Source organism: Cherax quadricarinatus, chromosome 42 (assembly GCF_038502225.1).
Source record: "Cherax quadricarinatus isolate ZL_2023a chromosome 42, ASM3850222v1, whole genome shotgun sequence".
Lineage (NCBI taxonomy): Eukaryota > Metazoa > Arthropoda > Malacostraca > Decapoda > Parastacidae > Cherax > Cherax quadricarinatus.
Window position 1 is genome coordinate 9740051 of NC_091333.1, and position 15587 is coordinate 9755637.

Genomic DNA, 15587 nt, shown 5'->3' on the forward strand with positions numbered 1-15587 from the left:
GTTGGCAAAATTATGTAATTCCGCGTGTTTAAATTAGCTACAATATAATATGGTGTTATATACCGACATTTATGTTAAAATAGCACAACATTCGGTTTATGGCATTTTATTGAGAAGACGATTTGCCCATTAGAAGTCCTGACAAAGTCCCCTGGTGGAAGAAACGTCTTTTTAATAAAATGCCATGAACAGTATATTGTGCCCGATTAACATATATTTATAGTTCTACACAAATTAATTCAGTAGTTAAATAAATTAAGGCAAATATAAATGGGAATTGACACAGTTACTTTTTGCTGATGATACTGTGCTTATGGGAGATTCTAAAGAAAAATTGCAAAGGTTAGTGGATGAGTTTGGGAATGTGTGTAAAGGTAGAAAGTTGAAAGTGAACATAGAAAAGAGTAAGGTGATGAGGGTGTCAAATGATTTAGATAAAGAAAAATTGGATATCAAATTGGGGAGGAGGAGTATGGAAGAAGTGAATGTTTTCATATACTTGGGAGTTGACGTGTCGGCGGATGGATTTATGAAGGATGAGGTTAATCATAGAATTGATGAGGGAAAAAAGGTGAGTGGTGCGTTGAGGTATATGTGGAGTCAAAAAACGTTATCTATGGAGGCAAAGAAGGGAATGTATGAAAGTATAGTAGTACCAACACTCTTATATGGGTGTGAAGCTTGGGTGGTAAATGCAGCAGCGAGGAGACGGTTGGAGGCAGTGGAGATGTCCTGTTTAAGGGCAATGTGTGGTGTAAATATTATACAGAAAATTCGGAGTGTGGAAATTAGGAGAAGGTGTGGAGTTAATAAAAGTATTAGTCAGAGGGCAGAAGAGGGGTTGTTGAGGTGGTTTGGTCATTTAGAGAGAATGGATCAAAGTAGAATGACATGGAAAGCATATAAATCTATAGGGGAAGGAAGGAGGGGTAGGGGTCGTCCTCGAAAGGGTTGGAGAGAGGGGGTAAAGGAGGTTTTGTGGGTAAGGGGCTTGGACTTCCAGCAAGCGTGCGTGAGCGTGTTAGATAGGAGTGAATGGAGACGAATGGTACTTGGGACCTGACGATCTGTTGGAGTGTGAGCAGGGTAATATTTAGTGAAGGGATTCAGGGAAACCGGTTATTTTCATATAGTCGGACTTGAGTCCTGGAAATGGGAAGTACAATGCCTGCACTTTAAAGGAGTGGTTTGGGATATTGGCAGTTTGGAGGGATATGTTGTGTATCTTTATACGTATATGCTTCTAAACTGTTGTATTCTGGGCACCTCTGCAAAAGCAGTGATAATGTGTGAGTGTGGTGAAAGTGTTGAATGATGATGAAAGTATTTTCTTTTTGGGGATTTTCTTTCTTTTTTGGGTCACCCTGCCTCGGTGGGAGACGGCCGACTTGTTGAAAAAAAAAAATATATATAAATGATACAGTTCAACAGTTAGAACAATACAACTCCAATTAAATTGTCTAGAAATTGGAGCCAGAAACGTTTACGAATTCTGACTAATGATGAGTGTTTACGTTTTTTTTTTTTTTTGGGGGGGGGGGGAGGGGAGGTTACCCAACCCTCGCAGAGAACGTCCAATGAGTAAAAAGTATTTAATTCCAATTGAACTTCTATTCACATATCGACCGACCCCTCATCTTCATAACAGAAACCCAATGAGAGAGAAAAAATGCATTTTATATATAAATTTTGCTTATTGGATACTTCATTCACATTTAATAATAATATATCTCTATAACTTTGACACTAATTCTAGGAGAGCGATCTGTGTGCAAAGTTTTTTACCGTGTCTAAGCCAGCGAAGAAAAGGTCGACCATGAAGGTGACAACATCCTCCAGGAAGAGGTTCGGTGTAATGAGGAGAGACTCAAGGATGTTCAGCTCAGAAGTGTCCCTGGAGTCTCGTGCTTCCAGTTCCATCTTTGCTTGGTGCACCTTCTCCAAGACCACGCTGTTGAATGTTAATGGCATACTGTGTTATAAAAATTTATGCTACTATTTTAGGGATAAAACCACGTAAGACATATGACAACTTACTTAAGAATTACGTCGTGTGCCTTCCACATGCGACTCAGCGCTGGTGTGGTGAAGTATCTCCACAGTTGGACAGCGTACTCACATTCTCCTGAAGCGTCCATCATGGTGAGGGAAGCATTGATGATCCTCAACCCTTCCTCACTGTTCTCCAGGCATCCCAATCTCTTGTTGAGTGCTACCAGGCTCAGGGCTGAAGTGAAATATTAAATAAAATATTTTTACATCTCGAAAGTATACATAACTGTGTTTGATATAAACTCACCATTTTAAGAATTAATCAGAAAGACAAATTGATTATTGTACTAAAAACCTGAGGTCCTCTTCATCCAAGTAAATAAGAGGGCTGTACAAGTACTCACACTCCAACGCCCACTTAAACAGTTCTAGGCTAAAATCTCCAGGAAGCTCGTTCTTGTTGTCCCTCTGTCCGGCTGATCTGTTTATAAAAACTACTCTCGTGCAGATTTCTTCTCTCAAATTATGCCACAATATATATGAAACCATAATTTAAAATAAAAACAAAATATAAAATGCATTTCCTCACTCGGATGAGTCGAACAGCACCTACCTAGCTACGAACTCCTGTGCTACCTGGTCCACCTGTGGCAGGTACTGAGCCACAGACTTAGGTTTCGTGGCGTGTACCTGGACCTGACTCCTCACACGCCACCAGCTGTCTCCTTGCCTGTGAAAAATGATATATTTAACTTTCTTATTGAAACTGCCAAAGAAGCAGTTGAAATCACTATGCCGAGTCAACTATTATGAAAGAAATGTTCTGCTTCCATGGTGGCAGTGTCACTTTCAGAATGAATGACGCTACCCAGTAAATTCGTCTCTCAGGGTAAAATAAATAATAATAATAATAATAATAATAGGGATCTCACACAAATGTCTGAACGGGAACTTAAAACAATCCACAACAGAGAGTGAATTTAACTTCTGGTAAGCACTAAGTAGATGCCCAATATATTTCATGTGATTCAACCTTTTAAATCAAAACTTTCGAATATTATCACAGGAGCTAAGGCAGAGTGTGAACATTACATCGCGTGTATGTGTGTGTGAGAGTGTATGTGTTTTTTTTTTTTTTTATTCGCCGGTATTCTCCCGGCCCGGGTCTTTTCCAAGAGTGGTGACCCGGCCTTGGCTCCCTATCTGGGAAGTGTCTCGAGACCTAAGTCTCCCATGGGAGGAGGTACAAGTACCCCCTCATCTTTGGGACCAACTGTCCCCAGGCCTAGCCACAGTCCCCGCCCTCACAGGACTAGCAGGGAGAAGCTAGGCCTCGGGTCTGCCATCTGCCCCGCCCCAAATGGGCTCGTGGGGATGGCAGTCTTGTGAGGTGCTGGTGGTAGCAAGCTCAGGCTATCCCTTTTGTCTGTGTTTGTGTGTATCTTCATATACTGTATAATTTTTCGTAAGATTTAGTGCTTAAAACTTCATTGATATTACTCAGTTTAATACAATTACTGTTCAACGTAACACTGCCTGTCTTCGTACATTTTTTTTTTTTTTTTGCATTTAGGTTTAAGAAAAATAATATTCACCAATTGAAGAATTACTTACTCAACAAATATTCCAGTTCCCTTTTCTTTGAAAAACTTCATCTTGTTGTTCAAGCGAATTTTCTTCAGGGATTCGAAAAATGGTCTGACAGGGTTGTCAAAAGTCTCCGTAATGAGATGTTCTATATCTCGAGGATCACATATATACACAACATCTCCCTGCCCAAGGAGGTTCAACTTGAAAATTGGTCCGTACTTTTTGAAATAGGATTCCCAAAGACGTGGCACCCGAGAGGCGTCATACGCTGTACAAGAAAAAAATATTATTATAATCAAAAAGAAGCGCTAAGCCACAAGGGGCAAGGGAAAAAAATATTGAAAGAAGACATATTTTACAACAAAATATGGATAAGGGACTCATTTTAAGGAATTGAGGATAAAAGCCTAACATCATATTTCAGCCACAGCTGGAAGGTGTACCTGAGCTCTCACCTGGGTCAGTAATCATGGCTGGTAAGGTGCCTATAACCGGCCATGACTTGGGTCCCGGGATGTGTGAGTGTGGCCGAGGTTGTGTGTGGGAGCGAGTTGTAGCCAATGACGGGGCTACTCCAGCCATGGAAGACAGACCAGGGCAGCCTACTCTTGAGAGAACAGATGGAGTCTGACGCAGGACACATCGTGATGAAGGGAACAAAATACATTTCGTAGGAAGGACAGAAAACTTTCTGACCATCATATTGCATAACGCGTTGGCCATCTTGACTACTGCTCCTGTTATTGAGGGATATATATAAACATGACTGTCACATCTTTTTAATGTGTGTTAAGTGTTGTCTTGCTCTGGAGAATATTAAAAGCTTAAGACTGAATTTTATGCACATATGACGAAATTCACAAAATAATGCAATAATTTATTATATTAAAATATTTAAAAAGCATTCATGATGTGCTGAAATATTTATTCAATTCACTTACCTTTTTAATTAGACTTAAGTATCTTATTTATATATATATATATATATATATATATATATATATATATATATATATATATATATATATATATATATATATATATATATATATATATATATATATATATATATGCTGTGCCAAATAGCTAAATTGGTCAATTAGCAAGAACTCATTTAAAATTAAGTCCTTTCTAAAATTTTCTCTTATATTTTTTTTCATTTATGTTAATGTAAAAAATTAATAATTTTGTACAAAAGAACCTTAAAAAACTTACATAACTTTATTATAACAAGAGCAGTTTAATTTATCCTAATCCAAATAAATATATTTTAGATAAGTTTACAATAATTTAATAATAAACAAACACAATGAAATATATTTTTTCCGTAAGGTTCAGAATGATTTTTGCGAAATTACTGCATACACAAATTTTCGCTTGCCATATTCGACAAGAAGAGCGTTCCTATTTAAGCCAAAATCGCAAGTTTTACCTATTCGCCATGATATATATATATATACCAGAGTGGTATAAACCTTGGTAATAAATACCGACAAGTTGGTTTAGAAAGACACGTAAGCAAACACTAACATATTTATTAGAAAACGTTTCGGTCCTGGAACCTTGATCACTTCTAACATACAGAGGTAGATAGACATTATATATATAGGCGGAGAGTGAGATGTGACGCACGTGACCTGAGGAATGTCATAAGAACATAAGAATGGAGGAACACTGTAGAAGGCCTACTCGCCCATGCGAGGCGAGGGTAGACGATGAAATCACGTGACTCCTGTGTTGTTGGGTTGGTGCTGCTTAAGTATCATGTGTGCCAATGTTTTTGAAATTTTTTTTGTAGTTTCCAGTGTTGCGTTCTATAGTGTCGGTGACGGTGATTAGTGAGGCTTCTAGGCACCGTCGGCGTCTGAGGTCTGGTTCGGTGAGAACGAGTTGGGCCTCGTTCCAGTTCATCAAATGCCCCGTGGAGTCTCTGTGGAGGACACAGGCGTACCTTACATCGTCTCTGTTAGAGGCATTTCGATGCTCATTCAGGCGGACTGCAAGATCTCTGCCTGTCTCGCCTACATATTTCTTGGGACAGAACCCACAGGGGATAGTGTAGACGCCTGCTGTAGAAGTTAGAGGTGTGGGGCTGCGTTTAGTAGTGAGGTCTTTGATAGAGGATGTGTTTATGGTGGAAACGTTGATGTTACTCATACCAAGTGCCCGGCGAGTATTCGTGGCAACATCGCCACATGGGAGTACTATGAACTGTTTAGAGGGCTGTTCCATGGGCGGTTTGTTGAGGATAGCTTGTGCCTTGAGTCTGCAATCTCGGATGAAGAAAGATGGGAACTGAAGACGTGTAAAGGCTTGTGTTATGTAAGCGCATTCTTCTTCTAGAAAACAAGGGCTGGAGATGCGAAGAGCTCTCAAGAAGAAGCCAATGAGGACTCCTCTCTTAGTGCGGGTATCTTGGTGTGAATAAAAGTGTATAAGATCGTCCTTGTTGGTAGGTTTTCTATACACTTTGAAGAGAAGTTTGTCACTGTCGGGAGATCTGCACAGTAGAACGTCGAGGAAAGGAAGTTTGCCATCATTTTCGAGTTCAAGTGTAAACTTTATTGATGGTTCAACTGCATTGATCTTGTTGAGAAGGGCCTGGATATTGAGACGTCTCGGATAGAAAACCAATATATCATCAACGTATCTAATAGTCTTCGGAACCGACACATCTTCCTAGAAGACTGTATTGCTGAGATGGTGATACCACGGTCCACTCCTCGACAACTGACCACATCTAGACACCCTTTCTCTCCTGCTGTTTACGCCTACCTTAGAGAAAGCTCTGATGAACTGCGACATGCTCAGAAGGAGGCCTCATTACGTGCCGCTCAGATTCGTGCTTCACTTCCTACTCCTGACAGAAGGACTGCAGAATATATACTCAGCCAAGTTACCACTGCCAACATCCAACAGAAATTGAAGCTATCACGAAAACTACAAGACCTGTGTTCCCACAGCAAATGGAGCGAAATGGGACGACCAGAAATCATAAATAACTTATCTTCCTATACACTAACCGTCACCGAGACAGAAGCCCTCAGCCTAGGGCTCAAGTTTACTACTGGCATCAACAAGAAATATAATCTGGTGGATATGGTAACCAAGAACCAACCTTTTGGAGACTCCGAGTTTCAAAAGGGCTTTGTCCAAGGAATCATCACTGCTGCAGCTACTGAGCCTTCAAGACCGGTCATTCCCAGAAGATACATCCAAGCACTCAGGAACTTGGCCAACAACGATGATATCGTCATTACAACCGCTGACAAAGGAGGTGGTGTGGTGTTACTCAACACTGTCGACTACAACAATAAAGTCTTAAATCTTCTCAACGATGCCAACACATACCAGCCTGTATCGGAATCAGTGCTACTTCAAAGTACCCAGACTTTCCTTCAAAAGGCTCGTAGCATCTTACGAAAATCAGAACAAGGCAAAAAACTACTTAAACTTTTACCAGGTCAACCGAAACCAGCACGCCTGTATGGCCTTCCTAAGACACACAAACCTGGCATCCCACTACGGCCTATCACTTCGGGCATAGGGAGTGCACCACACAGACTAGCCGGCCACCTTGCCAAATACCTTTCAGCGCTTCTGGGCACTATCAGTCAAGCCCACCTCAAACACTCAGGTGACCTTCTCTCCCGAATTTCCAACCTGAATGTCAAAAACAAAAGCATGGCTTCCTTCGATGTCACAGCCCTCTTTACCAACGTTCCTACTGACGCTGCAATCAACATTCTGAGACAGAGGCTCACTGAAAACCACGACCTCCCTTTACCTCTTCTAGATTTCATCAATCTAGTGGAACTGTGTGTTAATTTCAACTTCTTCAAGTATCAGGACAACTGTTACAAACAATGCTTTGGGATGGCAATGGGCAGCCCGCTCAGTGCTGTGCTTGCCAACCTCTTCATGGAAAACTTGGAGACAGAGAAATTCAGCACCCTCATTCCCAACACCGTTACCTGGCTAAGATACGTTGATGATATATTGGTTTTCTATCCGAGACGTCTCAATATCCAGGCCCTTCTCAACAAGATCAATGCAGTTGAACCATCAATAAAGTTTACACTTGAACTCGAAAATGATGGCAAACTTCCTTTCCTCGACGTTCTACTGTGCAGATCTCCCGACAGTGACAAACTTCTCTTCAAAGTGTATAGAAAACCTACCAACAAGGACGATCTTATACACTTTTATTCACACCAAGATACCCGCACTAAGAGAGGAGTCCTCATTGGCTTCTTCTTGAGAGCTCTTCGCATCTCCAGCCCTTGTTTTCTAGAAGAAGAATGCGCTTACATAACACAAGCCTTTACACGTCTTCAGTTCCCATCTTTCTTCATCCGAGATTGCAGACTCAAGGCACAAGCTATCCTCAACAAACCGCCCATGGAACAGCCCTCTAAACAGTTCATAGTACTCCCATGTGGCGATGTTGCCACGAATACTCGCCGGGCACTTGGTATGAGTAACATCAACGTTTCCACCATAAACACATCCTCTATCAAAGACCTCACTACTAAACGCAGCCCCACACCTCTAACTTCTACAGCAGGCGTCTACACTATCCCCTGTGGGTTCTGTCCCAAGAAATATGTAGGCGAGACAGGCAGAGATCTTGCAGTCCGCCTGAATGAGCATCGAAATGCCTCTAACAGAGACGATGTAAGGTACGCCTGTGTCCTCCACAGAGACTCCACGGGGCATTTGATGAACTGGAACGAGGCCCAACTCGTTCTCACCGAACCAGACCTCAGACGCCGACGGTGCCTAGAAGCCTCACTAATCACCGTCACCGACACTATAGAACGCAACACTGGAAACTACAAAAAAAATTTCAAAAACATTGGCACACATGATACTTAAGCAGCACCAACCCAACAACACAGGAGTCACGTGATTTCATCGTCTACCCTCGCCTCGCATGGGCCAGTAGGCCTTCTACAGTGTTCCTCCATTCTTATGTTCTTATGACATTCCTCAGGTCACGTGCGTCACATCTCACTCTCCGCCTATATATATAATGTCTATCTACCTCTGTATGTTAGAAGTGATCAAGGTTCCAGGACCGAAACGTTTTCTAATAAATATGTTATAGTGTTTGCTTACATATACCAGAGTACACAGTACTTTATCCACAACGCCAGACTCCAGATAAATATGGGCGCCTAGCCGAAGCTAGACGGTCACTCCCCACACCCAGGAGCACCAGGCTTGTGTTCAGTCATTTCATTAAATCCTGCCACATGCAGTGAACAACGAGAGAGATTTTGAAATGCTTAACAATTCGCAAACAGGCGAAATTATTTACAAACATTATATCTCAGTCCACAGCAGTATTCGAACCTGCAAACTCGGCATCAGAGTACACAGAACTGCGAATTGTTAAGCATTTTACTCTCGTTGCTCATTGCATGTGGTAGAATTTGATGAAATATCTCTGAACAAGCCTGGTGTTCCGGTTAATGGGGAGTGACCGTCTATCTTTTTTTCTTAATTAAAAAAGCTACAATTTCAAGCAAATTCAGCCTATGAAGCTAAAGAAAAGACCAAGCAATTGCTTATTGCATCCACGATGCAGGTTGCATACTCGGCCTTGCTTGACGCCCGCAGCTAGAGCAAGGTTGCAACTTTCTCCTGCCTCCCCTTCTTTCTTCTCCTTTTTTCTTACTATAATTCATAGCATATACATGTATTCTTCACTTATATCTCAGGGAATATTACTGGTGATGATGATATATATATATATATATATATATATATATATATATATATATATATATATATATATATATATATATATACCTTTATATTCTACAAACAATCGTATTGACCATTGTCAATCACAGTCAAGTACTTGTATACAACTGCCAACTTTCAATTTGGGCCAAGATCATTTTACCCACCAAATTAACTATATTTTGCTGTAAATAAACTAATGTTCAATAATTATTATGGTTACAGTCATGGAGGAACGCCAAAGCAGCAGGGGCTGTACAGCGCTCTGGGGATAAAGAGAAGCAATGAGGTGTCAGTGGTCAGTCGTCACGTGAGGTCACAGACCCTGAGCTGCTTTGGGGATTAGCGTGGACGGTTACAAACCATGGCTTGCTTCTGCAGTGTTTTAAAAATTGAGGTTGGAGAGTTGAAGGAGGAGGTCTTGCTTCTCCAGGAGGAGATTAGGAGGCTGAAGGTCCACCTCAATGGGTTTGGGAGAGAGTGTGAGGTGGCTGGAGTTGTGGGGAATGAGGCTTCTAGCAGCGAGGTGCAGTCTGTCTCTCGCTGTGAGGAGGCTGTAGTTGGGGAGGCAGCAACGGCTACCAGCAGTGAGGTGCAGCCCAGCACCTGCTACAAGTGGCGAGTAGTTCACAGTAATGGAAGGCGCATCAGAGTAAGGAAAGTTAAGAGTGAAGATCTGAAGGTAGGAAATCGCTTCTCTATTCTTCAGGATGAATGTACTTCAGTGGCCAGTGAAGGTAAGGGTACTACTGCCCCTGCTAATGGAGGTAAGCGCATTCTTGTGGTTGGTGACTCTCAGGTAAGATACATTGACCGTGCTTTTTGTAATAGGAATAAGAAGATGAGAGATAGAGTGTGCTTCCCTGGAGCTGGTGTTGGGGACATTGTCAACAGGCTGGATAATATCATGTCAGGTAATGGGAGCAAGCCCATTATCTGTCTCAGTGCTGGTGGAAATGATATTGGGAAGGGTAGGAGAGAAGAGCTGCTAGATAAGTACAGGTCAGCTATAGATTTCATTAAGTCTAAGGGAGGGATCCCAATCATATGTAGCATCTTGCCTAGAAAGGGAGTAGGAAATGAATGGTTGTCTAGGGCAATTGGTGTAAATTGCTGGCTAGACAGATACTGCAAGGAACTTGCAATCCCATTCATTGACAGCTGGAACAACTTTTATGGCAAACATGATATGTGTGCAAGGGATGGGGTACATCTCTCTGGGGCTGGGGTGGTAGCACTTGCAAACTCGATTGAGAAGGCCATTGGTGAAATGCCTATGATTTTAAACTGATAGAAGATAGAGGTATGGGTGTGTGTGGGAAACAAGCAGGTTGCAACACTAGGGTTCGAAACAGTAAATGTATAAAAGGCATTCAGCATGAAGTTATAAATAAAAACAATAGATCAGGTCAGCAAACAAAGGGGGACAGCAGAGGGCAGCAAGGGACTAGCTCCCTTAAGGTTTACTATACTAATAGCAGGAGTGTAAGAAATAAGATAGATGAGCTAAGATTAATTGCAAGTGCAGGAAACATAGATATTATTGCTATAACAGAGACCTGGCTCAATCTGAAAGATAGAGAGATGCCCTCTAAATGTCACATACAAGGCTATAAATTATTCCACACTGACAGGGTCAACAGGAAAGGTGGTGGAGTAGCGATGTATGTCAGAGACAATTTAAATTGTTGTGTTAGACAAGATATAAAATTAGAAGCGTCAGCCACTGAATCTGTTTGGTTACAGCTTCTCGAGGGCCGAGAAAAACTAATTTTGGGTGTGATTTACAGGGCCCCAAATCTTGATAGGGAGTGCAGTAAACTTCTATGGGACGAAATTCGTAAGGCATCTACAATCGAAAATGTTGTGCTAATGGGAGATTTCAACTATAGACAGATTGACTGGAGCAATTTGACAGGAAATTTAGAGTCAGGTGACTTTCTTGATACGATCCAGGATTGTTTTTTAAAACAGTTTGTGACAGAGCCAACTAGGGGAAATAACCTTGGTTCTTGCCAGTAGGGAAACACTAATTAATAATCTTGAGGTTAATGATGAGCTTGGGGAAAGTGATCACAAATCACTCAGTTTTAATATATCATGGAATTCCCCTAATAATAGCAATCAAGTCTCTGTCCCTGACTTCCGCTTGGCTGATTTCATAGGACTGAAAAATTACTTAGGTGGGCTGAACTGGAATGGCCTGACTAAGGTTCAGGTAGGTGGTGATGGATGCTGATATAACGCTTTCCAGGGCATAGTTCTAGCTGCTCAGTCAAATTATGTTCCAAATAGGGAAATCAGATCAAACAAAAATGATCCTAAATGGATGAACAATACATTAAAATATCTAATTGGTCAAAAGAGAGGCATATATAGGCAAATCAAAAGAGGAGAGGGGCAATTAAGAAATCGATATATTCAGTTAAAGAGAGAAATAAAAAAAGGAATTAGAAAAGCAAAAAGAGATTATGAGGTTAAAGTTGCAAGAGATTCGAAGACTAACCCAAAAGGATTCTTTCAGGTATACAGAAGTAAGATCAGGGACAAGATAGGCCCACTCAAAAGTTCCTCGGGTCAGCTCACTGACAGTGATAAGGAAATGTGTAGAAGTTTCAACACATACTTCCTCTCAGTTTTTACACAGGAGGATACCAGCGATATTCCAGAAATGATAAATTATGTAGAACAGGACGATAATAAACTGTGCACGATTAGGGTCACAAGTGACATGGTCCTTAGGCAAATAGATAAATTAAAACCTAACAAATCCCCAGGCCCTGATGAACTGTATGCAAGGGTTCTAAAGGAATGTAAAGAGGAGCTTAGCAAACCTTTGGCTAATCTTTTCAACATATCACTACAAACTGGCATGGTGCCAGATAAGTGGAAAATGGCAAATGTGATACCTATTTTCAAAGCAGGTGACAGGTCCTTAGCTTCGAACTATACACCAATAAGCCTAACCTCCATAGTGGGAAAATTTATGGAATCAATAATTGCCGAGGCAGTTCGTAGCCACCTTGAAAAACATAAATTAATCAACGAATCTCAGCATGGTTTTACAAAGGGGCGTTCCTGCCTTACGAATTTGTTAACTTTTTTCACTAAGGTATTTGAGGAGGTAGATCATGGTAATGAATATGATATTGTGTACATGGACTTCAGTAAGGCTTTTGACAGGGTCCCACATCAGAGAGAGACTATTGAGGAAAATTAAGGCACATGGAATAGGAGAAATTTTTTCCTGGATAGAGGCATGGTTGACAAATAGGCAGCAGAGAGTTTGCATAAATGGGGAGAAATCAGAGTGGGGAAGCGTCACGAGCGGGGTTCCACAGGGGTCAGTGTTGGGCCCCCTGCTGTTCACAATATACATAAACGACATAGATGAGGGCATAAAGAGCGACATCAGCAAGTTTGCCGATGACACCAAAATAGGCCGTCGAATTCATTCTGACGAGGACATTAGAGCACTCCAGGAAGATTTGAGTAGACTGATTCAGTGGTCGGAGAGGTGGCAGATGCAGTTTAATATAGACAAATGCAAAGTTCTAAATGTTGGACAGGACAATAACCATGCCACATTTAAACTAAATAATGTAGATCTTAATATTACGGATTGCGAAAAAGATTTAGGAGTTCTTGTTAGCAGTAATCTGAAACCAAGACAACTGTGCATAAGTGTTCGCAATAAAGCTAATAGAATCCTTGGCTTTATATCAAGAAGCATAAATAATAGGAGTCCTCAGGTTGTTCTTCAACTTTATACATCCTTGGTTAGGCCTCATTTAGATTATGCTGCACAGTTTTGGTCACCGTATTACAGAATGGATATAAATGCTCTGGAAAATGTACAAAGGAGGATGACAAAGTTGATCCCATGTATCAGAAACCTTCCCTAAGAGCAGTGGTTCCCAAACTGGGGGTAAATTACCCCCTGGGGGTAATTTAACCATTTTTGGGGGGTAATGGAGGGGTGACAGAAAAAAAGCTATGAATTCTGAAAATCAAGAAAACAATGCGGTACCCGGTATGAGGATTATTGTTAACTTTGTCTTAGTATATAAAGTTGTAAAGTAAACCTATTATAAGTAAGTAATAAAGTTAAACCAAATAACAATAAACTTCAAAAACTAATATACAGTATTAGAAAAGAAGAAATATATAGCTAAGTGTGTGGAAACCCAAAAGTATTTTGACAAGTATGCTTCAGGACAAAAGTCACTCAGTAGCCCAGATCGACCTGTCCAGTAGCGTCACTCACTTCCTGAGGCTGCCTCTATTTCACAGTCAGTTTATCTGTGAGCATCAGCCGAGGTAGACATAAGCTGGTATGTATGTGTACTGCCCTGTGCAGTATATAGTTAGTATTTACCCACTGTTACTGTGAATTTGTAGCTATTATTAATTTTATATATAATGTATGTGTGGTTCTTACGTTTTCAATGGTTTTGCTAGGATTAGCAGAGTATGCGAGGCTGTATACGTTCACGTTTAGCCATATATATCAATAATAACAACATTTTGTGAAAGACGTAGAATTAGGGGGGATATGATGGAGGTGTATAAATGGAAGACAGGAATAAATAAAGGGGATGTAAATAGTGTGCTGAAAATATCTAGCCTAGACAGGACTCGCAGCAATGGTTTTAAGTTGGAAAAATTCAGATTCAGGAAGGATATAGGAAAGTACTGGTTTGGTAATAGAGTTGTGGATGAGTGGAACAAACTCCCAAGTACAGTTATAGAGGCCAGAACGTTGTGTAGCTTTAAAAATAGGTTGGATAAATACATGAGTGGATGTGGGTGGGTCTGAGTTGGACCTGATTAGCTTGTGCTACCAGGACGGTGACCTGACCTGACTAGGTTGGGTGCATTGGCTTAAGCCGGTAGGAGAATTGGACCTGCCTCGCATGGACCAGTAGGCCTGCTGCAGTGTTCCTTCGTTCTTATGTTCTTAAGACGTTGAAATGATCCGTTGTCTTGACATATGGTCCTCCCTGACCGGCGATTAGGGAACATCCCTTGAGGGTTGAGGGGTGACTAACATTTAGCATCAAGTAAACCACCTGTTCAACTGAATCCTTTTGTATTTGGCCAACAAAGTTCACCCAGAAAAATGAACAGATCCAGTTATTCTTGTTGAGCGGGCAGTGAAAGGTGGGTTTCACTGGCAAATTACTTTCCCGTCCCTTCGTCTACTGCATTCCAACAACGATGTACTGCACGCACTGACACAACCACAAGACATACACAAGCTCACTGTAACGTTTGCCCGTCTACGAGTACACACACATTTCTCTGTACAGAAAGGAACACTGCATTTACTCCTTGCTTTGCCTATGACGTCGCTGAGCACACTGCTTGCTTGTGTCCACTCGACCTTCGTCTCACTCTTACTTCCGCTTCTTATCCATCTGTTTCTTACTCTCACTTACACCATTTATTCATCTGTAGGCGCTGTCACTTCTCTTTTCTCTTTTTTATTTACATCTGTCTCTTCTGCGCTCCCCCAAGACCATCTTCCTACGTTAGCCTAAATTTTACGGTTCTGATGCATATATCAAAATATTTCTGCAAGTGAGGGCTTGAGTATGGATGTCAAACACCATTGGCAGCGAGGATTAGAAGAAAAATACTGAAGGAAGAGAAGGAAAAGAAGATTAATATAAATAACGATTACTCAGGAGAAACTATTGCGGACATAAGAGCAGAGAACGAAGTTTACGAACAGTATTTTGTAATATATACTTTATGTAACATATTCGACTACTCGATATGGACCAACATATATATATATATATATATATATATATATATATATATATATATATATATATATATATATATATATATATATATATATATATATATATATATATATCGTGCCGAATATGTAAAACTGGTCAATTAGCAAGAACTCATTTAAAATTAAGTCCTTTCTGAAATTTCCTCTTTTACGTTTAAAGATACATTTTTTTCATTAATGTTAATGTAAAAATTTTTTAATTTTGCACCAAAAGAATCTTAGAAAACTTACCTAACCTTATTATAACAAGAGCAATTTATTTTACCTTATCCCAACTAAGTATATTTTAGATATGTTTACAGTAATTTAATACTAAACAAACAGTGAAATATATTTTTTTCGTTAGGTTCAGAATGATTTTGGCGAAATTACTGCATACACAAATTTTCGCTTGTCCTATATGGCAAGTTGAGCGTTGCTATTTAAGCCAAGATCGCAAGTT

At 40.6% G+C, this 15587-nt stretch overlaps 1 protein-coding gene across 1 annotated transcript in view; it reads right to left on the reverse strand.

The window, feature by feature from the left end:
- The window catches only part of LOC128695624 (probable cytochrome P450 49a1), a 30396-nt gene extending 15678 nt beyond the window's left edge, over nucleotides 1–14718 (reverse strand). The window contains exons 1-7 of the mRNA XM_053786353.2: nucleotides 14665–14718; nucleotides 4038–4319; nucleotides 3607–3850; nucleotides 2606–2722; nucleotides 2397–2473; nucleotides 2038–2227; nucleotides 1786–1951 (exon numbers count right to left, since the gene is read on the reverse strand). Coding sequence (XP_053642328.2) covers nucleotides 1786–1951; nucleotides 2038–2227; nucleotides 2397–2473; nucleotides 2606–2722; nucleotides 3607–3850; nucleotides 4038–4305 — 1062 coding nt within the window. The 5' untranslated portion in view covers nucleotides 4306–4319; nucleotides 14665–14718. The remainder of the gene's footprint in view (nucleotides 1–1785; nucleotides 1952–2037; nucleotides 2228–2396; nucleotides 2474–2605; nucleotides 2723–3606; nucleotides 3851–4037; nucleotides 4320–14664) is intronic.
- Nucleotides 14719–15587: the final 869 nt, after the last annotated feature.